The 27,978-nt window shown below is 45.5% G+C and overlaps 1 protein-coding gene across 2 annotated transcripts; it reads left to right on the plus strand.

The window, feature by feature from the left end:
* The first annotated feature begins 250 nt into the window (after window positions 1–250).
* dync1h1 (dynein, cytoplasmic 1, heavy chain 1) lies at window positions 251–27,453 on the plus strand. 2 transcript variants are annotated; one of them, XM_033642299.2, is made up of 78 exons: window positions 251–628; window positions 1,700–1,787; window positions 1,997–2,170; window positions 2,307–2,562; window positions 2,679–2,865; window positions 2,971–3,242; window positions 3,356–3,583; window positions 3,707–4,360; window positions 4,508–4,930; window positions 5,049–5,228; window positions 5,368–5,517; window positions 5,627–5,773; window positions 5,908–6,048; window positions 6,256–6,432; window positions 6,716–6,826; window positions 6,952–7,071; window positions 7,182–7,421; window positions 7,624–7,779; window positions 7,977–8,090; window positions 8,194–8,304; window positions 8,404–8,613; window positions 8,759–8,905; window positions 9,001–9,167; window positions 9,344–9,517; window positions 9,661–10,015; window positions 10,110–10,304; window positions 10,392–10,674; window positions 10,777–10,877; window positions 10,996–11,155; window positions 11,352–11,592; window positions 11,680–11,863; window positions 11,990–12,202; window positions 12,356–12,594; window positions 12,683–12,839; window positions 12,935–13,159; window positions 13,270–13,500; window positions 13,642–13,782; window positions 13,906–14,139; window positions 14,305–14,511; window positions 14,624–14,745; window positions 14,882–15,047; window positions 15,210–15,373; window positions 15,540–15,669; window positions 15,785–15,918; window positions 16,007–16,121; window positions 16,207–16,368; window positions 16,456–16,670; window positions 16,781–16,985; window positions 17,071–17,244; window positions 17,367–17,486; window positions 17,617–17,737; window positions 18,069–18,264; window positions 18,984–19,101; window positions 19,194–19,409; window positions 19,506–19,718; window positions 19,997–20,124; window positions 20,249–20,402; window positions 20,523–20,669; window positions 20,845–20,995; window positions 21,090–21,343; window positions 21,500–21,634; window positions 21,729–21,823; window positions 21,920–22,094; window positions 22,296–22,371; window positions 22,520–22,680; window positions 22,773–22,884; window positions 22,988–23,048; window positions 23,133–23,256; window positions 23,344–23,457; window positions 23,560–23,730; window positions 23,954–24,171; window positions 24,262–24,365; window positions 25,397–25,605; window positions 25,826–25,979; window positions 26,163–26,305; window positions 26,406–26,574; window positions 26,755–26,879; window positions 26,989–27,453. In XM_033642299.2, exons 1-78 carry the CDS (start codon window positions 379–381, stop codon window positions 27,115–27,117), a joined length of 13,923 nt encoding a protein of 4,640 aa, XP_033498190.1. In that variant the 5' UTR covers window positions 251–378; the 3' UTR covers window positions 27,118–27,453. The 2 variants fall into 2 exon arrangements, with proteins under 2 accessions (XP_033498190.1, XP_033498191.1); XM_033642300.2 differs by lacking the exon at window positions 18,069–18,264 and adding an exon at window positions 18,450–18,645.
* The last annotated feature ends 525 nt before the right edge of the window (window positions 27,454–27,978 follow it).

Below are 27,978 nucleotides of genomic sequence, written 5' to 3' on the forward strand. Positions count from 1 at the left end.
GGTTTGTCACTTTACTCATATTAACTGTTGTAAAAATTGTATTTTAAGGAGGATTTATCGATTTAATGTTGCATCATTGGAGACAACTCCCTTTCTCCCCCTAGCTGTCATACACGGTTGAGACAAAAAGAGAGAATACAATTGATTCGTCAACCGCATTGTTGGTATTGTAGTTTTCAGCTTCAGCGAAGCAAGTGAAATACCAATCGTTTGAACTACAAGTCCCACAATCCATTGCGCCAATAAATCTGACGGCAACGGTGGCGGCTTCTTGACAGCGACTGTCTCGGTAGACTCTGCAGTCAGCAGTGACACATCAGCTACGTTTCTTTGTTCGTTTTCCGACCACTACTAGCCGTCGTTGACCGCTTCCAAGTCATGTCCGACGGCGGGGGGACGGAGGAAAACTCCGGCACCATGGAGGGGTCGGCCGTTCAAACGGTCGCGGATACATCGGTGCTGCAGAAGCACATGAGGAAATTGGTACCGCTGCTCTTGGAAGATGGCGGCGAGGCCCCGGCCGCTCTGGAATCCGCCCTGGAGGAGAAGAGCGCAGTGGAGCAGATGAGGAAATTTCTGTCTGACCCTCAAGTTCACACCATCTTAGTGGAGAGAAGTGCACTCAAAGGTACATTTAGCGAGAAGTGGTCAGCTAGCTAATATAATTTAGATAACGGGGCTAACGTTATTCATTCAAACCGCAGCGAGTGTTGCCGTTAAATTCACCTACAACGAAATGACGATGACGTAATCGAATATTAGCAAAGTTAACATTGTATGACAGGTACTAGCTAGATAACAAAGCTAGCATGCTATCTTTGTCTATCACATTGTTATACTGAAAGGCAACTACGCCACAATGGGTGTGGGAGAGAAACCGAGCCATTGACAACACAACACTCCAGTGAAGCTGCTTAGCTACCATTATAAGGTGTGAGACACGTTAACTTGCTATTCTAGTGTAGAATTTAAAGCACATTATCCTTAGCATTGTGTTTTAAAACGCAGTACATTTAGCATAATAGCTGTCGACAAAGGTGCTATACAAAAGAAAATGGAGCAAACACACTGCTAATAATAACAGCACAAACCCCACAGACATCTAAAGACAACGAATCCTTTGTAGCAGCTGCAAGTCATGTTGTGTGCACCATCTTTTGGTGTTATGTGAACCGGCTTGTGTCAATGCACCCATTATATATTCAGTTTCCTCCGCTCGCCCTTCCTAATGTTTTATGAGTGCTGGACCTTGATCCCTTGATTCTGCACATGACCAGCCAGAGTCTGAGCCTGCAGGTTTCAGATTCCCAGCCCCAGCCTTTCCATTTTCTTCCTCTGAGAGTACTGATGCTGCAATGCAGAGTGCAGTTTATTTCCTGCAAGCCATGACCTCACTTGTAAGGAAGGGTGGGGACATGGATGAGTGGACGCCAGACTGCACTGTCACCCTACTGTAACATGGCCGATTACACTCGGATAAACTCAGCTCATGTCTCACATCCAAGTATTTATTTTCACCATTAGCAGCAGGATAATTTTGGTCAGCCTTGAGCAATCAGTCCTTACTGCTTGTCGGGTGCATGATATATCTTGATTTCAAGTTGATTTCATTGTGGAAAACGGCTGCTGCAAACACTCAGTTATCATTGATTAAGATTATAAAGGTGTAAGACTTACATTTTATTTGTTCTTCATACAGAGGATGTTGGAGATGAAGGAGAGGAGGAGAAGGAGTGCATCACCTATAACATCAGTGTTGACATACACTATGGCTTGAAGTCCAACAGGTAAATAATGCATCTTATGCACTGAGCAGAGATATTATTTTCAGGCATGCAACTGTATATGATTTAATTTGTAAAAACAATAAAACACCTCCCTTCTGTCACATAACCTGTACTCCAAAAGATGATTTTAATTTACTGCTTGGCACTCAACTCCCACTTAAGCTCTGTTGATTTAGCTCTGATATTTTTTGCTCTTTTCTCCCCTGCAGCTTGGCTTTCATCAAGAGGACAGCTGTCATCGATGCAGACAAACCCATATCAACCCAAGTCCGAGTTCTGACCTTGAGCGAGGATTCTCCCTACGAGACACTCCACTCTTTCATCAGCAATGCTGTCGCTCCTTTCTTCAAGTCCTACATCCGCGAGTCTGGCAAGGCAGACAGGTAAGCCTCGAAATGTATCTCAAAATATTGATTAAAAACCTTTCATCTAGTAAGGTAAATCAATAATCCCACATGGAGGAATAAAGCAACACTGATGGAGACTTCATCTGCACTATCATCTGTTCTAACCCTCCAGAGATGGGGATAAGATGGCTCCCTCTGTGGAGAAGAAGATTGCTGAGCTGGAGATGGGCCTTCTCCACCTGCAGCAGAACATTGAGATTCCTGAGATCAGCCTGCTCATCCACCCCATCATCACAAACATTGCCAAGCAGTGCTATGAACGCGGGGAGAAGCCCAAGGTCACTGACTTTGGCGACAAAGTGGAGGATCCAACCTTCCTCAACCAGCTGCAATCTGGAGTCAACCGCTGGATCAGGGAGATCCAAAAGGTAAGAACCTTTCCCATATTTCTATCTCAAATTTCATATGATAACAGTTATGTGAAGAAATTTCCCCTAAACTCACCACTGGGTTTATTTGTCTCCTCCACCCTCCCATTTATCAGGTGACTAAGCTTGATCGTGACCCAGCTTCAGGCACAGCATTGCAGGAGATCAGTTTCTGGCTCAATCTGGAGAGAGCCCTCAACAGGATCCAGGAGAAACGAGAGAGCCCTGAGGTTCTGCTCACGCTGGACATCCTCAAACATGGCAAACGTTTCCATGCAACTGTCAGTTTTGACACAGACACTGGTGAGTTACAATCAGTCAAAACGATTTGTCCCTGGCTTGTTTTGCTTCAGGAAGTATTTTGAATACAGTATGATTAATTGTTAATCCTTCCTCTACTTCTCACAGGTCTGAAACAGGCTGTGGAAACCGTCAATGACTACAACCCTCTGATGAAGGACTTCCCTCTAAACGACTTGCTCTCTGCTTCAGAGCTTGATAAGATCCGTCAGGCCTTGATGGCCATATTCACTCACTTGAAAAAGATCAGGAACACCAAGTACCCCATCCAGAGGGCACTGCGTCTAGTGGAGGCTATCTCAAGGGACTTGAGCTCCCAGCTCCTGAAGGTGTTGGGCACCAGGAAGCTCATGCATGTTGCCTATGAGGAATTTGAAAAGGTTGGTGTGATTGGGTCTCTTGCATAAAATCAATTTTATTTTTCCCCCCTCTTACTTTAGCCACTCAAAATATTCTGTGTGTTTCTAAATGTCCTTTAAACTACTGGTTGCAGGTGATGGTGGCATGCTTTGAGGTGTTCCAGACCTGGGAGGATGAGTATGAGAAACTGCAGGTGCTTCTGAGGGACATTGTGAAGAGAAAGAGAGAGGAGAACCTGAAGATGGTGTGGCGTCTGAGCCCAGCCCACAGGAAGCTCCAGTCACGTCTGGATCACATGAGACGTTTCAGAAGGCAGCACGAGCAGTTGAGGGCTGTCATTGTCCGTGTGCTGAGGCCTCAGGTAAAGTACCAACCAACATGTCTTACCATTATTTATTTATGTCATGTTAATTTTCATGTTATATGTAGTTTTATCGCCACTTGATTGACTTGATTAATCGTTCTTTTACCTTTTTGGCTCCAGGTTTCTGCTGTGCCACAACATGCCCCTGGAGAGACAGTTGAGCCTCAAGACATGAAGGTAGCTGGAGTTCTCTTTGATGCTGCTGATGCCAACGCCATTGAGGAGGTCAACCTGGCATATGAGAATGTCAAAGAGGTCGATGGTCTGGATGTGTCCAAGGAAGGTATGGAAGCCTGGGAAGCTGCCATGAAGCGTTACGATGAACGCATTGATCGCGTGGAGACCCGCATCACTGCCCGCCTGCGTGACCAGCTGGGAACCGCCAAGAACGCCAACGAGATGTTCCGCATCTTCTCCCGCTTCAATGCTCTCTTTGTGCGCCCCCACATCCGCGGTGCCATCAGGGAGTACCAGACACAGCTCATCCAACGTGTGAAAGATGACATCGAGTCGCTGCACGACAAGTTCAAGGTGCAGTACCCTCAGAGCCAGGCTTGCAAGATGAGCCATGTCCGAGACCTGCCGCCAGTGTCTGGCTCCATCATCTGGGCCAAGCAGATCGACCGTCAGCTGACAGCGTATATGAAGAGAGTGGAGGATGTTCTGGGAAAAGGCTGGGAGAACCATGTGGAGGGTCTGAAGCTGAAGCAGGATGGTGATAGCTTCAGGGCTAAACTCAATACTCAAGAGATATTTGATGACTGGGCTCGCAAGGTATGTAGATGACCAGGCATAAATATAGTATAGCATTTTAAAAAATATATTTGAAAAATGTGTAGTTTTTGCCTTTTACAATTCACGTTTTTTGGCAACTTTTAGTCTGTATTTAAATATTATTCACTCTTTTCTTTTGTAAATCAGGTGCAGCAGCGTAACCTGGGCGTGTCTGGCCGTATCTTCACAATCGAGAGTACTCGTGCCCGTGGACGCACTGGAAACATGCTCAAGCTTAAAGTCAACTTCCTTCCAGAGATCATCACCCTGTCCAAAGAGGTCCGCAACCTCAAGTGGTTGAGCTTCCGCGTTCCTTTGGCCATCGTCAACAAAGCCCACCAGGCTAACCAGCTGTACCCATTTGCCATCTCTTTGATCGAGAGTGTGCGCACCTACGAGCGCACTTGTGAGAAGGTGGAGGAGAGGTCCTCCATCTCCCTGCTGGTGGCTGGGCTCAAGAAAGAGGTTCAGGCTCTTATCACTGAAGGCATCACTCTAGTCTGGGAGTCATACAAGCTGGATCCGTATGTCCAAAGGCTGGCTGAGACCGTCTTCAACTTCCAGGAGAAGGTCAGTGTCACAATGACATGGTTACATACATAAGCATGGACTCCCATCTTCAGTGCTGTTGTTTAATTGCCCCAGACATTTATTCTGATGTTTTTTTTCTGCTGTATGTTGTTTCCAGGTGGACGACCTCTTATTGATTGAGGAGAAAATTGATCTCGAGGTTCGCTCCCTGGAGACTTGCATGTTTGAGAATAAGACCTTCTCTGACATCCTCAACCGAGTCCAGAAGGCTGTGGACGACCTCAATCTCCACTCCTATTCCAACCTGCCCATCTGGGTCAACAAGCTCGACATTGAGGTTGGCATCAAGAAGCAATACAAAGATTATTTGTTATTTTTTTTTTAGTTGGATTTTGACTGTTGACTTTTGCTTCTTTTTACACATGGCTGGTCTGAATGGTTTTAAAGCCTTATTGATTTTTGTTCTATTTTTGCAGATTGAACGCATCCTGGGAGTGCGTCTGCAGGCCGGCCTTAAGGCTTGGACCCAGGTGCTCCGTGGCCAGGTAGAGGACAAAGCTGATGTGGATATGGACACAGAGGCTCCACAAGTGAGCCACAAACCTGGAGGGGAGCCCAAGATCAAGGTAGCCTCATGCCATTTTTTGTTTGTTACATTTCTAATGAAGACTTTGGATTACTGGAGACAACTCACTGTCTGTTATAACAAACTATTCTGTCAATTTCTTTTCCCAGAATGTTGTCCATGAGCTGAGGATTACCAACCAAGTGATCTACCTGAACCCACCAATTGAAGACTGTCGCTACAAGCTCTACCAGGAGATGTTTGCCTGGAAGATGGTCATCCTTTCTCTTCCCAGGATTCAGAGCCAGAGATACCAGGTAGGGATGTCTGAACAGTCTGAAAGTTGGATTTTATTTTAGTTCAGATATTAAAAAAGAGAGATGTATGAAATTGTGTCGTATTACACTTGTGCTGTTGTGTTTATCTAAGCAAGTCTGTCCTTCCTCACCAGGTGGGAGTCCACTATGAGCTGTCAGAGGAGGAGAAGTTCTACAGAAATGCTCTGACCAGGATGCCAGATGGCCCTGCAGCCTTGGAGGAGGCTTACAATGCAGTGGAAGACATTGTCAATGAGGTGGAGCAGTATGTCAAGGTAAGAATCATCTGCCATGTGTTATCATACCTGAGCTTTATTTGTGAGTGAATTACTTTGTTTGAGGAACAGATATAAAGAAACTAAATGACAAATTGTTTTCTTTTGTACTGTTTCTTTGTCTTTGTGTCATAAGCACAATATATACTGCATGTGCATTAGTTTCATATTGAGTATCAATCTCTTTTCTCTGTTGCCCTCATGCAGGTGTGGCTCCAGTACCAGTGCTTGTGGGACATGCAAGCTGAGAACATCTACAACCGTCTGGGTGAAGACCTCACCAAGTGGCAGGCCCTGCTGGTCCAGATCCGCAAAGCACGTGGAACCTTTGACAACGCAGAAACACGGAAAGAGTTTGGACCTGTGGTCATCGACTATGGCAAGGTAATGTCTAACGGTTATGGGTGCTGTATTTGAAAAGCATTTCCCAAACATCAGTCGCTTAGAAAATGTTAATTCATGTTAAGATATTACATTATTGGTCTTCAGAACATACATTTTAGGCAAATTTTATATCATATTTTTAACCATTATTTTAAGGTAAGCTTCTATTTAAACCCCCTTATTTGTGTAATTTTGTTTCATTTTTTGCTCCATCTTCTGCAATGAATATCTTGTAGTATGTCTATGGGCTTTTTATTAAATGCTCATATTTGTCCGACAACAGGTCCAGTCCAAGGTGAACTTGAAGTACGACTCCTGGCACAAAGAAGTGCTCAGCAAGTTTGGCCAAATGCTCGGCCAGAACATGCAGGACTTCCATGCCCAGATCTCCAAGGTATGGCATAATATGATTGAGAAAAAATCTTTTGACCAGCTTTGGGACATTCATTTTCAAGAGACAGTGATAATTTTCCATGTGATTTTTCTTACAACATTTCTGTTTTTCTGTTTGCTTGACAGTCCCGTCAAGAACTGGAGCAACACTCTGTGGACACGGCTAGCACCTCGGACGCTGTCAACTTCATAACATATGTCCAGACCCTGAAACGCAAGATCAAACAGTTTGAGAAAAATGTGGACGTAAGTATTCAAACGTTCAGTATAATTACCTTTTATTGTTTTATATATGTGCATGCTTCATTAAAAATAGTTTAGGGTTTTAATCAGTTTCTCCCTCCTTTTACCCCCAGTTGTTCCGTAATGGACAGCGTTTGCTGGAGAAGCAGAGATTCCAGTTCCCTCCGTCTTGGCTCTACATCGACAACATCGAAGGTGAATGGGGGGCCTTCAGTGACATAATGAAGCGCAAGGACACCGCTATCCAGCAGCAGGTGGCCAACCTGCAGATGAAGATTGTCCAGGAGGACAAAGCTGTGGAAAATCGCACCACTGACTTGCTCAACGACTGGGAGAAGACCAAACCAGTTGCTGTAAGAGAAATTTAATTATCAAAATACATTTGAAATGCAGTTACAGTACATACAGCACAGTCACCCTTAGTTAATACTTTTTGTGGATTGAAATGTAGAGCAGTTGAAGCATTTGCTGTTGTGACCGAAAAAAAAAAATCACATCTTTTTACACTGAATTATTGCTTTTTTTAAATGTGTAATTGGTAATCTGTTTCACCAGGGTAACCTGCGTCCAGAGGAGGCTCTTCAGTCTCTGACAATCTACGAGGGCAACTTTGGCCGTCTGAAGGTTGAACGGGAGAAATGTGCTCGCGCCAAAGAGGCTCTGGAGCTCACAGACACTGGCCTGCTCAGCGGCAGTGAAGAGAGGGTGCAGGTAATGCCAACAAACATTTACATAAAACCATTTTTAAATCACCAATCAAATACCAACAGGCAGCAAGTATCTCACAGACACTAATTTGAAATAGGAGTAGTATTTAAACCATTATGTACAAGTCACAGCTCTTAGATGCTCCAAAACCATAGCAATGCCTAAAAATACCCATTTTCTGTCTTTGTGGCGACTCGTAGGTGGCACTAGAGGAGCTGCATGACCTGAAAGAGGTTTGGTCTGAGCTGTCAAAGGTCTGGGAGCAGATCGACCAGATGAAAGAGCAGCCGTGGGTGTCTGTACAGCCTCGCAAGGTAACATATCCACAATAATTATTCAGAGAATTGAATGCCTACTGTTTTTTTTGTGAAAATCTTTGCATATAACAATCCTTGTGTTGGTGTTTTGTGTTTGTAGCTTCGTCAGAGTCTGGATGGTCTCCTGAACCAGCTGAAAAACTTCCAAGCAAGACTGAGACAGTATGCCTCCTATGAGTACGTCCAGAGGCTGCTTAAAGGATACCTGAAGGTAAGGCAGCTAGTGTTTCCCCACTAAACACATATTTGACTCATGAGAAAACTTAGACATGGGTTATTACATTCTCTGCTTTTCCCTTTCTGTCACCAGGTTAACATGTTGGTGATTGAGCTGAAATCAGAGGCTCTGAAGGAACGCCACTGGAAGCAGCTGATGAAGCGGTTGCATGTGAACTGGGTGCCTTCAGAGCTGACCCTGGGACAGATCTGGGATGTGGATCTGCAGAAGAATGAGATGGTGGTGAAGGACGTTCTCCTGGTAGCCCAGGGAGAGATGGCTTTGGAGGAGTTCCTCAAACAGGTGAAGAGGGAGGGCGCTCAAGAGATGATGAATTGTAGTTGTGATGCTCACAGGGGCAACTGGCCTTTTTTTATCTACAGCTTCCAGTCTAAATGATCTCTGGATTATAGACCTTAGATATTAACTCAGTGGTTTTGGTCCTCAGATCCGTGAAGTTTGGAACTCATATGAGCTGGACCTGGTGAACTACCAGAACAAGTGTCGTCTGATCAGAGGCTGGGATGACCTCTTCAACAAGGTCAAGGAACATATTAACAGCGTGTCCGCCATGAAGTTGTCGCCATACTACAAGGTAAACAGAAGTAAATGTTGTGTTCTTTTGTTTCACAGATATTTAAGTTTTCAGAACAGCATTAACAACACGTTCTTCTTTTTCATTTCTCCCAGGTGTTCGAGGAAGACGCTCTGAGCTGGGAGGACAAGCTGAATCGCATCATGGCTCTGTTTGACGTTTGGATTGATGTCCAGCGTCGCTGGGTCTACCTGGAAGGCATCTTCACTGGCAGTGCTGACATCAAACATCTGCTGCCTGTAGAAACCCAGAGATTCCAGAGGTAAATTAAGGACCTTCATTTGTACACTTTATTTTAACAAACCAGAATTTCTTTTGGCAAATTCTAATGGTCAGAATTTTGAATGAAGCGACAAGCTCAATAAACCTATTGGTAACCCCCCTAAAGTACTACTGTAAGAGCCTACTTTAATTTGTCTCTCTGTCTTTATTCCACAGTATCAGCACAGAGTTCTTGGCACTGATGAAGAAGGTGACAAAGTCTCCTTTAGTGATGGATGTGCTGAACATTCAGGGAGTGCAGAGGTCTCTGGAGCGACTGGCTGACCTTCTGGGAAAAATCCAGAAAGCTCTTGGAGAATACCTGGAGAGAGAGAGATCATCATTCCCCAGGTAAGATGATGATAGTAGAAAAAGGGACTGTACATTGTTGTTGATGTGCAGATAAAACACAAAACTTAAAAACTCATAATTACTGATTCAAATAATAATTTATTAACTTTCCCTAATGATCCATCACACTCTTTTGTTTCCAGGTTCTACTTCGTGGGAGACGAAGACCTGCTTGAAATCATCGGTAACAGCAAGAATGTGGCCAAACTGCAGAAGCACTTCAAGAAGATGTTTGCTGGTGTTTCCAGCATCCTGCTCAACGAGGACAACACTGTGGTGCTGGGAATCTCCTCCCGAGAGGGTGAGGAGATTCTCTACAAGACACCAGTCTCCATCACAGACCACCCCAAGATCAACGAGTGGCTGACCCTGGTGGAAAAGGAGATGAGGGTGACGCTGGCCAAGCTGTTGGCCGAGTCTGTCACAGAGGTCGCATCCTTTAACAAGGGCACAGCCATTGACTTGAGTCAGTACATCAACTGGCTCGATCGTTACCAGGTTGGTATTAAGGGCATTTATTCTACATGTACACAGTATTCAGCATATATGGAAATCGAGTGATGTCTAATTTCACTTGATCCTCTCTCCACAGGCCCAGCTGGTGGTCCTCTCCACTCAGATTGCCTGGTCTGAGAACATCGAGTCTGCCTTGACCACCATCTCTGGCGGTGGGGACATGGCACCCATGCAAGGAGTGCTGTCAAATGTGCAGGCCACACTCAACGTGCTGGCTGACACTGTGCTGATGGAGCAGCCTCCACTCCGCAGGAGGAAACTGGAGCACCTGGTTAGAGGAAATTTTTTTAAGTACATTTTTTAACGAATGTTGTCCAGTGAAAACTGTGTCTCAAATTCTTCTTCTGCTCCATCGTAGATCACTGAGCTGGTGCACCAGCGTGACGTGACCAGGACTCTGATCAAGAACAAGATCGACAACCCCAAGTCCTTCGAGTGGCTCAGCCAGATGCGCTTCTACTTCGACCCCAAGCAGACGGATGTCCTTCAACAGCTGTCCATTCAGATGGCCAACGCCAAGTTCAACTACGGCTTTGAGTACCTGGGTGTCCAGGACAAGCTTGTCCAGACCCCACTGACAGACCGCTGCTATCTCACCATGACACAGGCTCTGGAGGCCCGCCTTGGAGGGTCACCATTTGGTATGGAAGCTTTTTTTGTACTCATAAGAAATAGAAATTTAGATTTTAAGAAGAGGTTTACACATAAAATGATCAACTTCACGGAGTTTGTTCTTCATCTAGGTCCTGCTGGCACAGGAAAGACTGAGTCAGTGAAAGCTCTTGGACACCAACTGGGCCGCTTTGTTCTGGTCTTCAACTGTGACGAGACCTTCGACTTCCAGGTACATAACTGCCACCACACCAATTACACATCAAGTGATCATCATTTGCCTTTTTTATAGAATTTAGCTATTTCTCATATTGTTCACCTAACTTACAAATCTCCTCCTGTTTGTTTAGGCCATGGGTCGTATCTTCGTAGGTCTGTGCCAGGTGGGAGCATGGGGCTGCTTCGACGAGTTCAATCGTCTGGAGGAGAGAATGCTCTCTGCCGTCTCCCAGCAGGTCCAGTACATCCAGGTGGCCTTGAGGGAGCACAGCAACCCCAACAGAGACAGGAGTATGTATAATATGTGTGGAAACTCATGTGTCATGAGACTGTCTTTTAAAGAGAATGTCCAGGTTCAACTTAGTATCTCTGAGCACCAATTGCCAAGAAAAAGGAGGACCGTCACAGTGCAGAGTAAAATTTTGAAAACCTAAGCGCCACTGTTTTTTAGATTTAACATGAGAACTGCATTGCGTCTCCCCCTCAGGTGTGCCAGTCACCACAGAGCTCCTGAACAAGCAGGTGAAAGTGAGCCCAGATATGGCCATCTTCATCACCATGAACCCTGGCTACGCTGGCCGCTCCAACCTGCCTGACAATCTGAAGAAGCTCTTCCGCAGTTTGGCCATGACCAAGCCCGACCGCCAGCTCATCGCCCAGGTCATGCTTTACTCTCAAGGTTTCCGCACGGCCGAGATCCTCGCCAAGAAGATTGTGCCCTTCTTCAAGTGTGTACTGTTATTAAAAATTTACATTGCTTTGAGAGAATTCTGAGCGTGTTTCCTCTCTAATGGTATCCTTTGCCTTTATTTCAGGCTGTGTGATGAGCAGCTGTCATCCCAGAGTCACTACGACTTCGGCCTGCGAGCTCTCAAGAGCGTGCTGATCAGCGCCGGCAATGTCAAGCGTGAGCGCATCCAAAAGATCAAAAGGGAGAAGCTAGAGCGTGGAGAGGACGTTGATGAGAATGACATCGCTGAGAACCTTCCAGAACAGGAGGTATAGAAAATTATACATCGAAGGGCTTGAAGCAAAGCTCTGTCAAATAATTTTATTTTTTAATCCAAACAGAAATTTGAGTTGCTTGAGTGGTTATTTCACTCAGTCTGTGCCTTGTTACTATAGATCCTGATCCAGAGTGTGTGCGAGACCATGGTGCCCAAGCTGGTGGCAGAAGACATCCCTCTGCTGTTCAGCTTGCTGTCAGACGTTTTCCCTGGAGTTCAGTACATGCGAGGAGAGATGACCGCTCTGAGGGAGGAGCTGAAGAAAGTCTGCGCGGAGATGTACCTCACCTACGGAGATGGTGACGATGTAGGCAGCATGTGGGTAGAGAAGGTATGTAGCTGAATGCAGGCAACATTGGGTAGTGAGTCTGCCCAGAAATAGTGATTTATACAGCCCTGTCATCTCCTAGAGACACAGTGCTGTATTCAACAAGCTTGCATAGTAAGTAGCTACTCTTAAACTTTGTGATTCGTCCCCTTTTAGGTGCTCCAGCTGTTCCAAATCACACAGATCAACCACGGTTTGATGATGGTGGGACCTTCAGGTAGTGGAAAGACCATGGCATGGAGGGTGCTGCTCAAGGCCCTGGAGAGGCTGGAGGGTGTTGAGGGCGTTGCTCACATCATCGATCCAAAGGCCATCAGCAAGGACCACCTGTACGGAACCCTGGACCCCAACACCCGTGAATGGACCGATGGCTTGTTCACACACATCCTCAGAAAGTGAGTCCTGCAACACATTTCATTAGTAAGGGTAAAAATCAGCTTAACAAAGGTCTGTGGTGTAAAATATTTTTAATTTAAATTTCAGGATCATTGACAATGTTCGAGGTGAGCTGCAGAAGCGTCAGTGGATCATCTTCGATGGTGACGTTGACCCTGAGTGGGTTGAAAATCTCAACTCAGTCCTGGATGACAACAAGCTTCTCACTCTGCCCAACGGAGAGCGTCTTAGCTTGCCACCAAATGTAAGAGCACAGCACTACAAACACAGATGTCATATTTTGTCTAGTCTCTACCTGGGGACAGTGTGCTCACCTGGAATTATCCCCTCTCTGCACAGGTGCGTGTAATGTTTGAAGTACAGGACCTGAAGTATGCTACCCTGGCCACTGTGTCTCGCTGTGGTATGGTCTGGTTCAGTGAGGATGTGCTCAGCACTGACATGATCTTCAACAACTTTTTGGCTCGCATGCGCAGCATCCCATTGGATGAGGGAGAGGATGAAGCTCAGCGCCAGAGGAAGGGCACAGAAGATGAAGAAGAGGCTGCATCACCAATGCTTCAGGTAATTTAAGGGAAGGGAAAAAAATCTCTTAAGCAAGGAAAATGGAAGCAGAAGAGTGGCATTTATGACATTTTCTCATAACTGATATCCTATTGCATGTTTTACTTTAGATTCAGCGTGATTCTTCAGCAATCCTGCAGCCGTATTTCACCTCCACAGGCCTGGTCATCAAGGCCTTGGAGCATGCATCCAAGATGGAGCACATCATGGACTTCACCCGCCTGCGCTGCTTGGGTTCATTGTTCTCAATGCTGCACCAGGCCTGCCGTAATGTGGCACTCTACAACAACAACCACCCTGACTTCCCCATGCCCATTGATCAGCTGGAGAGATACATGCAGGTAATGCTCTGCTTTCTGCTCTCCATATAACTTGGTAAATAAAAAGCATACATGTCTTACTGTTTTTATATCAACTTGAATCACTGCAGAAATATGTATTTTCTTAAAGCTGATACATTTTGTGGCATTATCTCTCAACAGAAATATCTGATCTATGCCGTGCTGTGGTCATTCTCTGGTGACGGACGGCTGAAGATAAGGGGTGAGCTTGGAGAATACATCCGTCGCATCACCACTGTGCCCCTCCCCGCTGCTCCCAATGTCCCAATCATTGACTACGAGGTACAGCCTCTTTGTGTTCAATCAGATATTGATTGTTTTCTTGACTAAATCTAGAAAACTACTACTCCAGTCTTTTAAGTTCAGAATCGTGATTGATTGCATTGTCTTCTTTACGTTGTCCAGGTGTGCATCTCTGGTGAATGGCAGTCCTGGCAGGGCAAGGTGCCCCAGATTGAGGTAGAGACACACAAAGTGGCATCCCCTGATGTCGTGGTTCCCACCCTGGATACTGTTCGCCATGAGGCTTTGCTTTACACATGGCTGGCAGAGCACAAACCGCTGGTGCTGTGTGGACCTCCTGGCTCTGGAAAGACCATGACTCTCTTCAGCGCCCTCAGGGCCCTGCCTGATATGGAGGTGAGAGATAAAAAATATATTATACAACCTTAAAATTTGATTGACATGTTTAAATAATTACGTATATTGGAGTTTAACATATTCCAAACTGGGTTTGAAATGAGGAAAATATTTTGCAATTGTCAACATTTAGAATTTCTCATTGTTCCCCCTACGCTCTACCAGGTTGTGGGTCTGAACTTCTCCAGTGCCACCACTCCAGAGCTGCTCCTGAAGACCTTTGATCATTACTGTGAGTACCGCCGTACCCCCAACGGCGTGGTCCTCGCCCCCGTCCAGCTGGGCAAGTGGCTGGTGTTGTTCTGTGATGAGATCAATCTGCCAGACATGGACAAGTACGGCACACAGAGAGTCATCTCTTTCCTCAGACAGGTATGAGCCACTATTTACTGCAATTTTATTTTTCCGTGTTGCTGAAATCTTTGGAGCATAACATTTGGTATGTATTGTTTGTTAAAGGCTCCCTGTTGTTTTTTCTTTGCAGATGGTGGAACATGGAGGTTTCTACCGCACCTCAGACCAGACTTGGGTCAAACTGGAGAGGATCCAGTTTGTTGGAGCCTGTAATCCTCCCACTGACCCTGGCAGAAAGCCTCTCACACACAGGTACACTTCCCACACTCATTCGAACATTAACATAATTGATACCATTATTTAAAGAAAAAATAAAATGAGAATGATGCTTTAAAAAATTAACATTGCACAAGCCCTAACAGAAGCCACGTTGTTTTGCTGTTCCTAGGTTCCTGCGTCATGTTCCTGTGGTGTATGTGGACTATCCAGGCCCAGCCTCCCTTACCCAGATCTATGGCACCTTCAACCGTGCCATGCTGCGCCTCATCCCCTCTCTGCGTACCTATGCCGAGCCTCTTACTGCTGCTATGGTTGAGTTCTACACCATGTCTCAGGTAAATAAAATAACTAAATATCTTTATAAAAAGTCAAATATGTAAACATTGAAACTAGAGTACAAACAAGAGATAAAACAGATGTTTTATTGATCACTTTTACGTTAATTAATGTACACTGTTTATTTGCTTATCTAATTTCAATCCCTTTTTCCCCTTCAGGAGCGGTTCACCCAGGACACCCAGCCTCACTACATCTACTCTCCCAGAGAGATGACCCGCTGGGTGAGGGGTATCTTTGAGGCCCTGCGGCCACTTGAGACTCTGCCTGTGGAGGGGCTCATCCGCATCTGGGCCCATGAAGCTCTCCGTCTCTTCCAGGACAGGTGAGTGCATGTGTCGAGAAGCTGAACAAGAGGGTATTCTCATCTGTTCTGGTAGTGTTTTAAGAGATTCACAGTAGGTTTGTATGTCTGTATGCTCATGAGTTTCTTTGTTTTTAAAGAACAATAATTTTGGTGACAATAAGGCTCATCCTAAACCTTTTTCCAGGCTGGTTGGTGATGAAGAGAGAAGATGGACAGATGAAAACATCGACACGGTTGCTCTCAAACACTTCCCCAACATTGATAAGGAGAAGGCTCTCAACAGGCCTATCCTCTACAGCAACTGGCTCTCCAAGGTAAACCAGAAATAGGTTGGCTATGTTGTGATATTCCTGCTTTGGTAATGATGCTGAATGAAGCCTTCAGCAGTCAGATTTCCATTTTCACTGAGTTGATCATATGTGAATGCAGGACTACATCCCAGTGGAGCAGGAGGAGCTGAGGGACTATGTGAAGGCCCGTCTGAAGGTGTTCTATGAAGAGGAGCTGGATGTCCCTCTGGTGCTCTTCAATGAGGTGCTGGACCACGTCCTCAGAATTGACCGGTGAGTAACAGCCTCTGAGCTGACTACTACTTCAGGTAGGGAGTAATTGTTTTGGAGTGAGTTTTTAAAATTGTATTTCCTCCCCCAGAATCTTCCGTCAGCCTCAGGGCCATCTTCTGTTGATCGGTGTGAGCGGAGCAGGAAAGACAACTCTGTCTCGCTTCGTAGCCTGGATGAACGGATTGAGTGTATACCAGATCAAGGTTGGTACAAGACATGAAAATATTTGGAGCCATATCACTACAGTGGCCTGTCTGCTTTTATTGACGTATGTGCGTGTATTTTCAGGTACACAGGAAATACACTGGAGAGGACTTTGATGAGGACCTGCGTACAGTGCTGCGTCGCTCAGGTTGCAAGAATGAGAAGATTGCCTTCATCATGGATGAGTCCAACGTGTTGGATTCTGGCTTCCTTGAGAGAATGAACACACTGCTGGCCAACGGAGAGGTAATGTGCTGCCACCATGATCTGTCGTGTTTTCCATTAAACTGTCAAGCGAAGTCCTAATTTGTTAATGTTACCTGTTCTCCATAGGTCCCTGGCCTGTTCGAGGGAGATGAGTACGCCACCCTGATGACTCAGTGTAAGGAGGGAGCCCAGAAGGAGGGCCTGATGCTCGACACACACGAGGAGCTGTACAAGTGGTTCACCAGCCAGGTTATCAGGAACCTCCATGTCGTTTTCACCATGAACCCTTCGTCAGAGGGCCTGAAGGACAGGGCTGCCACATCTCCTGCCCTCTTCAACAGGTACAGACACACATGCTGAACACTGAGCAGGAAGTAATGTATTACATCACAAGCGGGGAATAGATACTACAACCTTCACATGGCTAACTAAAAACTTTTCCTTGTGTTAGGTGTGTGTTGAACTGGTTTGGAGACTGGTCCACAGAGGCCCTGTATCAAGTGGGTAAGGAGTTCACCAGCAAGATGGATCTGGAGAAACCAAACTACAAGGTGCCAGACTACATGCCCATCGTCTATGACAAACTGCCCCAGCCACCATCTCACCGCGAGGCTATTGTCAACGGCTGTGTGTTTGTACACCAGACACTCCACCAGGTAGGGATGTTTCCAAGTTTGCAGCGGCGTTTTATTGACTGTGATTGTGTGGTATACTTCATCTGTTGTTGTTAACGCTACACAGGCTAACAACCGTCTGGCTAAGCGAGGTGGCCACACAATGGCCATCACTCCTCGCCACTACCTGGACTTCATCAACCAGTACGCCAACCTGTTCAATGAGAAACGCAGCGAGTTGGAAGAGCAGCAGATGCACCTCAACGTTGGTCTCCGCAAGATCAAGGAGACTGTCGATCAGGTGAAGTAACACTGCAATTTACTTCAGTTTATATGGCAGTTTTATTCCACCTTTTTCTAAAGTCCAACAGGCATTGATTCTGTATGTCGTCTGACTGATTGTACTCATGCCTCCTCATCTAGGTGGAGGAGCTTCGTCGTGACTTGAGGATCAAGAGCCAGGAGCTGGAGGCAAAGAACGCTGCTGCCAATGACAAGCTGAAGAAGATGGTCAAAGACCAGCAGGAGGCAGAAAAGAAAAAGGTAGACAGGAAGGAATTTATCACTTAGAGCAATGTGGTTTTTTTTATTAAAAACTACAGTGTTCCCTGTAGCTTGGCATATTTGGATTGAATCAAACCATACTCCTACACTGTTACTGTTATGATTCCAGGTGATGAGCCAGGAGATCCAGGAAGCTGTGTACAAGCAGCAGGAGGTGATCAAGGACAAACAGCTGAGTGTCAAAGAGGACTTGGACCAAGTGGAGCCTGCTGTCATTGAGGCACAGAATGGTACAGTGGTGTATTTACTCACAGCAGTCTATATATTGCTTTTGGTTTGTTTTCACACAGAGTGTCGCAAAGATGAATTGCTATACTATTTACGAAACACTCATATTTTGAGTTTGACTTATTTTTCATCCCTGTACAAGCATTTTCAATTTTTAAGTTTTTAGCTCTTATTTCAAAGGCTTTGGGGCAAAATAGGATTTAAACATAATTATTGTTATTAAATACTCACTGATGGGCTTTAAGTTAACAACTTCATCTTTACGTGCATCCTCCCTTCAAAACTGCCCCTTCCTTGTCATAACCCACATCCTTGTTCACCTGATGTTGCTAGCTGTTAAGTCCATTAAGAAGCAGCACCTGGTGGAGGTGCGTTCCATGGCCAACCCACCTGCGGCCGTGAAGCTGGCCCTCGAGTCCATCTGCTTGCTGCTGGGAGAGAGCACGACTGACTGGAAGCAGATCCGTTCCATCATCATGAGGGAGAACTTCATCCCCACTATTGTTAACTTCTCTGCTGAAGAGATCAGGTGAAATAAGAAAGAATGCATTCTGTGACTGTTAACCGAAGCTCTCTCCCTCTCTGTCTCTGCCTCTCTCTTTTCAACCCGAGTCTGTTTCAAATCTCTCCCTTCTTTTGCCCGATACGCTCCCCTTCTCCCTCTCCTCTCTTCTCTGCTGTCTATGAAATGCATTCCCACTTTCACCTAACTAGCGGTGAGTTCTATCAAGCGGCATCACCTAGTAGAAGTACGGGCTATGACCAATCCCCCAGCCGCAGTCAAGCTGGCCCTGGAGTCTATCTGCCTTATGCTGGGCGAGGAGACCAATGACTGGAAAAAAATCAGACAAGTTATTATCAGGGACAATTTCATCAGCAGCATAGTCAACTTTTCCTCTGAGGAAATGAGGTACCGGTGGCAGAACGTCCGTCTAGTCTTTAATGGAAGCACAAATTATATCAATCAGTAATAAATCAAGTGGCGCCTGTGATTAGGATTTGATTTTAGGTTTCTTATCGGCTGAATCAGAAAATGAGCTGACGGTAACAACCACTATCAATTTTGCATTTCTCACAGTAAAGATGGAAAAAATTGAAACCCCTTCCTGACCCCAAACAAAATTTAAATGATCCTTTGCAATATTTAATGTTTTATGTCATGTGATTCATGAAGATTATTGCACAGTCCATACTGAAGTATTAGACTGTGTGTCGTCTAACTTCTTGGACTGTTTCTACTTCATCCAGTGACTCCATCCGTGAGAAGATGAAGAAGAACTACATGTCCAACCCAAGCTACAACTATGACCAAGTCAACAGGGCTTCTCTGGCATGTGGACCTATGGTGAAATGGGCCATTGCTCAGGTAAGGAGGCACAAACAATATGAACGTAAGGATAATACTTAGGTAAAAAGAGTACTCCTTTTAATGTGTACCATGTTCTACTACTCCCCCAGCTTAACTATGCTGACATGCTGAAGCGTGTGGAGCCTCTGCGTAATGAACTGCAGAAGCTTGAGGACGACGCCACAGACAACAAGACAAAGGCAGAGGAGGTGGAGCAGATGATCAGAGACCTGGAGGCTAGCATTGCTCGCTACAAGGAGGAGTACGCCGTCCTCATCTCAGAGGCCCAGGCCATCAAGGCCGACCTGGCTGCTGTTGAAGCTAAGGTAACTAATCATCAAACTCTCAATCTCTCTTTTAATCCATCTTAAACTTAACTATCTTACAGCATTTTTCTGAACTCTTGCTCTCTCTCCTCTCAGGTGAACCGCAGCACAGCTCTGCTGAAGAGTCTGTCAGCTGAAAGGGACCGCTGGGAGAAGACCAGCGAGACATTCAAGAACCAGATGTCCACCATCGCTGGAGACTGTCTGCTCTCTGCTGCGTTCATTACCTATGCTGGCTACTTTGAGCAGCAGATGAGGCAGAACCTGTTCACTACTTGGTCTCACCACCTGCAGCAGGCCAACATTCAGGTAGTTAAACCTCTGACACACAAGGTCATTTTGATCTTCACACCTCCAAATCTTAGCCTCTCTTTGCTTCTGTGGTTCTTGTGTTCAAGATGTCAAATGTACATCTAAGCACCTCCACCGATTGATCAGGAATGCAAGTCTGTAGTCTGTATTTACTCAAGTTTACTGATATAATCCCTTAGATATGATGTCAAAAAAAGGTGCAGAGACTGTCTTTCTTTTAAACATATCCCAAGGCACACACTCAGGACTTAAAATCTGCACATTTTCCCCCTCAGTTCCGTACTGATATTGCCAGAACTGAGTACCTGTCCAACGCTGACGAGAGACTCCGCTGGCAGGCCAACTCCCTCCCAGCTGATGACCTGTGCACTGAGAATGCCATCATGCTCAAGAGGTTCAACAGGTCAGTATCTGTTCTCGCTCCTCTAGCAGTGTTTTTAGGTTTTATTTTGCTTGTGAAAATACTAAGGGTTCCTGAGTATTAATTATCCTTGACTTGATCTCTTTGATACCATTCCCCTTTTTAGGTACCCTCTCATCATTGATCCATCCGGCCAAGCCACGGAGTTCATAATGAATGAGTACAAAGACCGCAAGATCACCAGAACCAGTTTCCTGGATGATGCTTTCAGGAAGAACCTGGAGAGCGCCTTACGTTTCGGAAACCCGCTGTTGGTCCAGGTATGAATGGCCGCTTCACAGTACCATCATTAAGTTTACACTGTCCAAGGCCCTTGAATTCATCAAGGATTTTTTATTTATAATGATATTAATAATAAGTTTTTTTTTTTTGCCCCTAAGGATGTAGAAAGTTACGACCCCATCCTAAACCCGGTGCTGAACAGAGAGGTCCGCAGGACTGGAGGACGTGTCCTCATCACCCTGGGAGACCAGGACATTGATCTGTCACCTTCATTTGTCATCTTCCTGTCTACACGAGACCCAACGGTGAGTAGAATGTCATTTAGGTTTTATCCAAGAATAATGTAAGATTATTAGATAGTGTTCAACCAATTTATTTGGTAAAAGTCTGTCATAAAGAAAATTTTGCTTTTGTCTGAAATGGACATTTCCCTCATGTACAAGGAAGTTAACCTGTTTTATCTGGTGTCTCTTTATGCAGGTCGAGTTCCCACCAGACTTGTGCTCTCGTGTCACATTTGTCAACTTCACCGTGACACGCAGCAGCCTTCAGAGTCAGTGTCTGAACGAGGTCCTTAAAGCTGAGAGGCCCGATGTGGATGAGAAACGCTCCGACCTCCTCAAACTGCAGGGTATGATGATGAACGCTGAAAGGGATGCAATCTGATTCATGTCACGGTGGGGAAAAAAGCTCAGTGTAATAATAATGCCCTCTGTCTCTTGTAGGTGAGTTCCAACTGCGTCTGCGTCAACTGGAGAAATCCCTGCTGCAGGCCCTCAATGAGGTCAAAGGTCGCATCCTTGATGATGACACTATCATCACCACGCTGGAGAACTTGAAGAAGGAGGCAGCTGAGGTGACTAGGAAGGTGGAGGAGACCGATATCGTCATGGCAGAGGTGGAGGCAGTGTCGCAGCAATACCTGTCGCTGTCCTCCGCCTGCAGCAGCATCTACTTCACCATGGAGTCTCTCAACCAGGTCTGGACACATCTCATGTTTTCTTTCATGTTTTTTTTTTTTTTTTTCCATTTTTTGGTTTTAGTTTTTCTTTTGAATCTCACTTGCTCTTAAATCTACTTGTAAGCCAGTAAAACAACCATTTAATAAACAAACCTTTTTCCTGTCTTGCTCCAGATGCACTTCCTGTACCAGTACTCCCTTCACTTCTTCCTGGACACCTACCACACAGTGCTGTATGAGAACCCCAACCTCAAAGGCATCAGTGATCATAATCAGAGACTCGCTGTCATCACCAAGGACCTCTTCCAGGTTTGAACCACACATTATGAAAACGAGAGTAAGAGGAGTACGTGCCATGTTTTTCATAGACATAATTCGCCTCTGCTTGTTATTTTTGACGTAGGTGGCATTCAACAGAGCAGCCAGAGGTATGCTGCACCTGGATCACATCACCTTTGCCATGCTGCTGGCTAAGATCAGCCTAAAGGGCTTGACCAGGTAAGATCCCAGTATTAACATTAATATACAACCAGTGGTGGGATTAGTAACATCAGACAACATAAATCTTAATGATTTTAATCCATCTCTTTCCAGTGAGCCCTCTTATGATGCAGAGTTCCAGCACTTCCTGCGTGGGAAGGAGATTGTTCTGACTGGCACGTCGCTGCCCAAGGTGAAGGGTCTGACTACTGACCAGTGTGAGGCCATGGTCCGCCTCAGCCGACTGCCCGCATTCAGCGACTTGGTGGACAAAGTTGAAGCTGATGAGGTGAGTCTTAACAGATACTGCTGCATTTCCACTGTATGGCATGGCTCTATTTAACTCAACTCGACTTCAGAGTAAAAAGCTGTTGTTGCCCCTGGTACTTTTTGAGGTGGTATATTGTGATAAGCATACCTTTTGATAAATTACTTTGTTTTCAGTACAAACTTTATCAGTGGTCATTATTGCTCTCTTTTGTCACTTCAGCAATTCTTCATGTGGCTTGAGAGCAACACTCCAGATCTGGCTGTTCCTTATCTGTGGTCAGAAGAGAAGCAGTCCAGTGAGTATACAAAGTTGTCTTATTTTGGAAGTGATGCCTGAACATTAAGGCCAAGCAGATATTGATTAAAAATTGATGTAAATATGGATAGATATTCTCTGTATATGTGACCTGCTCTCTTCTTCCCTGCACACCGCTCCCTCGTCAGCTTCCATCGGCCAGGCGGTGCACCAGCTGCTGCTGATTCAGGCTTTCCGCCCCGACCGTCTGCTGGCCATGTCCCACATTTTTGTCTCAAAGGTGCTTGGAGAGAGCTTCATGAACATCATCGAGCAACCTCTTGACCTGGCTAACATCGTGGATAGCGAGGTAGTAACCAGTATTTCTTCTGTCATTTTGAGTGTTTGCTGTTGTCACTGTGGTCGAATCTGTTACTGACTTTCTGTCTCTCTTGTCTGCAGGTGAAGCCCAGCACTCCAGTGCTGATGTGCTCTGTTCCAGGTTATGATGCCAGCGGCCTGGTCAGAGATCTGGCTGCTGAGGAGAACAAACAAATCACCTCCATCTCTATTGGTAAGGAAGGAAAAAGCTCATAGTTTTGACACACAAATAAAATCAAAAACGAGATTATCAAGTATGTTGTTGATATATGTTTGTGTTTTTACGCTGTCCACAGGTTCGGCCGAGGGCTTCAATAAGGCAGACAGAGACATCAACACTGCTGTCAAGTCTGGCAGGTGGGTAATGTTTATTTTGCGTGTTTCATTAGCATGTACACATTGTTTTGTTGTTCTGGTATCCCGACTGTTTGTGTCCTGCAGGTGGGTGATGTTGGAGAACGTCCACTTGGCTCCCGGATGGCTGATGCAGCTGGAGAAGAAGCTCCACTCCATGCAGCCTCATGCCAGTTTCAGGCTTTTCCTGACAATGGAGATCAACCCCAAGGTAAACCACATCACTCATAATCCTGTAGTCCCAGAGTTCCTTTTCTCTTTCGCTCTTCAGAGTCTCAGTATCGTGTTTTCTCATCAGGTTCCAGTGAATCTGCTCCGTGCTGGTCGTATCTTTGTGTTTGAGCCTCCTCCTGGTGTCAAGGCCAACATGCTCAGAACCTTCAGCAGCATCCCTGTGGCTCGCATGTGCAAGGTGACTTACCAACACACACAATTACACCATGCTACCAGTAAAGCTGTCTGCACACTTCCTCCACATTTGCTATCTAAATTACTTTCTTCCATGTCCCTACAGGCTCCCAACGAACGTGCTCGTCTCTACTTCCTGCTGGCTTGGTTCCATGCGGTCATTCAGGAGCGTCTGCGCTATGCACCACTGGGCTGGTCCAAGAAGTATGAGTTTGGAGAGTCTGACCTCCGCTCTGCCTGTGACACCGTTGACACCTGGCTGGACGACACCGCTAAGGTTTGACTTTATCACCTTAATTAGTTGATTAATCAAACGCCTGAGGTTGTTGCTCGGTGGGATTACATAAATATACTTTGGCCACATTTAATATGAACATCGGACACTGTAACATTATACATATGACCGAAAATAAGGAGAAGTATAGTAGGACCCCTTCAAGTATTAGACTTTTGACAGATAGTTAAAAGTCTGACGAGCATGTCTCTGTAAAAACACACAGGGTCGTCAGAACATTGCACCAGACAAGATCCCCTGGGCGGCTCTGAAAACCCTGATGGCCCAGTCCATCTATGGCGGCCGCATTGACAACGAGTTTGACCAGCGTCTGCTCATCACCTTCCTGGATCGCATCTTCACCAAGGGAAGCTTCGACAGCGAGTTCAAACTGGCTCTCAAGGTCGACGGGCACAAGGACATCAAGATGCCCGACGGCATTCGGTCAGTAGAGGCTTTTATTCATATTGAAAGGATACTTCCCTGATGACCTCGACCAGTTAAAAAACTGTTTATGATTTTGATGTCTTGCAGGCGTGAGGAGTTCATGCACTGGGTAGAGATGCTTCCCGACACTCAGACTCCATCTTGGCTCGGGTTGCCTAGCAATGCCGAGAAGGTGTTGCTCACCACTCAGGGTAAGCCACAGCCGGTCATCTTCGTCATCTGTGCTCTGATGTTCTGTCACAGTAACTGGACCACAACTCATCCTGATTCTTCCTCAGTCTATCAGTTCAGATTTCATGTTTTCACAGGGCAGATCATTAACCATCTCTCTTTCTATTCTAGTGTCTTTACTTTTATTTTGACAGGGTGTCTCAGTGCAACGAGCATCTGCTTTGGGCAGAATACTGTGTGTGTGGTGGCAATTAATACGATACTAATCTCTCATCTTGTCATAGTTTCACTTCATCTAGTTTTCTAAGTAGCTCCTAGTTTCAGTCTTGTGTATCACAGTTGTGCAGTTTAGCTGTGTAGTTGTCGCCTTGCTGTCGTCAAAGCCATCGCACTCTTAAAAGGTGCTCTGCCCAGAGGAAGGGTGTGTGTGTCCTCACCCTCCAGCAGCTGTATTTCACAGCCATCATGTCGCTTTGCTGAAGTATTATCCCCACCCATCCCTCAGATTAGGATTGCAAACGACCACACTCCTCCCCATCCCTTCAGCCATACCCTCCCTCCCTGATTTGTCAGATTGATTTCCACACCCTCTCCAAACTCCCACAATCCCAGCTGCCAAAGCATCTGTCCCTCAGATGAACTGCCACACTCCCCTTCTCCTTCATCCTCACTCCTGCCCCTTAGTTTCTCTCTTTGATCCGTTCCCCTCCATTGGTTATGTTCATTTCTTTTGCAGATCCAGTCAGTCAAGATAGCAGCTAATTTATCCACTTGGGAGCTATGTTGAATGTTACATTTGATGGAAATGTTGCCTGAAGCCTTGTATGTCTTTTCGTCCTACCCTGTGTAGCCCTAATTTGTTTGTCTGTAGGCACTTCTCCTTTTTTTTATTCTTTTGTTTTTTTACTTGTTTCTTTTATTAACACACCCTCGAGGTAAGCTGTTTGTGTCTTTGTTCCACTATTAATTTCTTCTCCCCCCTACCTCCCACCATGGCCTTGTCTTCCACCTCCCTCCCCCACTCACTTGCTCCCTCCGCCGGGCTGCGCAGGCACTGACATGATGGGTAAGATGCTGAAAATGCAGATGTTGGAGGATGAGGATGACCTTGCCTATGAGACGGAGAAAAAGGAGCGCACTTCGTCCACATCTGACGCCCAGCCGGCCTGGATGAGGACCCTCCACACCACCGCCTGCAACTGGCTGCAGCTCATGCCCCAAACAGTCAATCCACTCAAACGCACAGTGGAGAACATCAAGGTAATGGCAGATATGAGAGGTAACTGGCGAGCAGCGTTGAGGAGACAGACCTGTAATATAATGTTTGGTAATTACTCTCATGTTGATTTGTTTGAGCTAGACTCATGAGTGCAGGTTTGAATTTCAGCAAATTAATTTATACCTCCTTTCTTCATGTCATTGATGCATTTGCCAATCGTCTGTATTTAATGTCCTCTTTCCCTAAACACACAAACACCAGGACCCACTGTTCCGCTTCTTCGAGCGCGAGGTGAAGATGGGTGGCAAGATGCTGCAGGAGGTCCGTCAGGATCTGTCTGATGTGGTGCAAGTGTGCGAGGGCAAGAAGAAGCAGACTAACTACCTGCGCACACTCATCAGCGACCTTGTCAAAGGTAAAATCATACTTTTTCTCTCACATTCATTCATATATATTTAAACATACTTGTTTGAGGTCAGATAAATGAAATGTAGGGAAAAAAATTCCTTCTGGTTGGTCTTGACCAACAAGATGTCCTCCAACAGATTATACTTCTGAGGGAATAGCTGGTATACGCCTGTTGGTTCTCTCTCCCCAGGCATCCTCCCTCGCAGCTGGTGTCGGTACACCGTTCCAGCCGCCATGACTGTGATCCAGTGGGTGGCAGACTTCAGTGAGCGCATCAAACAGCTGCAGCAGATCTCCCAGGGTGCTGCCAGCGGGGGTGCAAAGGAACTGAAGGTACTGTTTGGTTAACTGTTTGTGCACAGCATCAAACAGCCTCAACAGAGCCACTCACAGTACTGTTCTTTTGCCATTTCCTCTCCTGTCTGTTCTCCAGAACATCCACGTGTGCCTCGGCAGCCTGTTCGTGCCAGAGGCTTACATCACCGCTACACGCCAGTACGTGGCCCAGGCCAACAGCTGGTCTCTGGAAGAGCTCTGTCTGGAGGTCAATGTCACCACCGCCCAGGGTGCCGCACTGGATGCCTGCAGCTTCGGCATCAAAGGTCAGATGAGCAGGGTCACACTAATTCTCTAACACCCTGCGGCAAATACTCGCACAGCTCATGGAAATGTGAATCCAGTCGATTGTCACCAAAAGAACTTTGTGCTCTAATTAATATTGGGAAATTGTAATATTCAGTTTCAAGGGTTCTAATGTTGAACATGCTGACTGGTTTTCTCAGGTCTGAAACTGCAGGGAGCAACTTGTGCCAACAACAAGCTGTCGCTGTCCACCTCTATCTCCACTGAGCTGCCTCTCACTCAGCTCCGCTGGATCAAGCAGAGCAACGCTGAGAAGAGACACATGGTACGAACAAGATATGTCTATCTATCAAATCTATACGGTCAGACGATTCAGAAATTCAGCGTTTGCAGTGGTTGTGTGTCTCATCAGGTTCTTTCCCCTCTCATTGCAGGTGACTCTTCCTGTGTACCTGAACTTCACCAGGTCTGACCTCATCTTCACGGTTGACTTCGACATCGCCACCAAGGAAGATCCTCACAGCTTCTATGAGCGTGGAGTCGCTGTCCTGTGCACAGAGTAGATGAAACATTTGTCATTCCTGAAGACCAGAGAGTCTTCATTATTAAACCACATATAATCACATACACATTCATTTCCTATTAACCACTGTTAAATCAAGTTTAAAGCTTGTTGCATTCCAGTACTAAATGTAGTCAGGAACATTCGTGGAACAGTCATTAACATGTAGTCATTCGTAGTGTTTTTGGAAAGTGTCTGAGAAGGTCAAGAGAATGTTGTGAAATGGTAAATGAAGACGAGATGAAATGTGGGGAAGGAACGTTGGAAGTAAAAGATGGTTTTATGAAGGAAAGTGTTTTTAGATTGAATAAAGTCCATTGGAATGAAATGAACTGCATGAATGACTTCAGCGTGGTCTCTCATGATAAATGGAATTTACACTAACGCAAAAACAGAATTTAATTATGTTTCATAAGCAGTTATGGATATAAAGGACAACCTTTGGTAGTGTTAAAGTAGGGTTGGAAATTAGCCCCAGTCAAATGCTGTCAAAATATACAAGTCTCTCTAACCAAAAAAACTTGTAGATGTTGGAATCAAGCAGCTACAGTGCCAGGTTGACAAAAAAAGTCAATATCCATCTCTGTTTGAGACACTTCTCTGAGGTCTTTTATAAATTAGGTTCAGCAGGTTAGCCTACACCAGATGCCAAGATCAAAAGTTACTTTTTCAGTGTATTACTGCCACCTGCTGGTTGGAAGTGATAAACGTGTTTTTGCTTAAGAAAAGTACATAAACAATACAAGTGAAAATTTAACTAGATACCTCTGCAAGCTATCAATGAAAATACAAACATGTTTCACTTTACTTGTCTGATGACATGTGAAACAGACGTAAGGATGTGAAATTTAGGTTCTTGTCT

This window comes from Epinephelus lanceolatus, chromosome 15 (assembly GCF_041903045.1).
Source record: "Epinephelus lanceolatus isolate andai-2023 chromosome 15, ASM4190304v1, whole genome shotgun sequence".
Classification (NCBI taxonomy): domain Eukaryota; kingdom Metazoa; phylum Chordata; class Actinopteri; order Perciformes; family Serranidae; genus Epinephelus; species Epinephelus lanceolatus.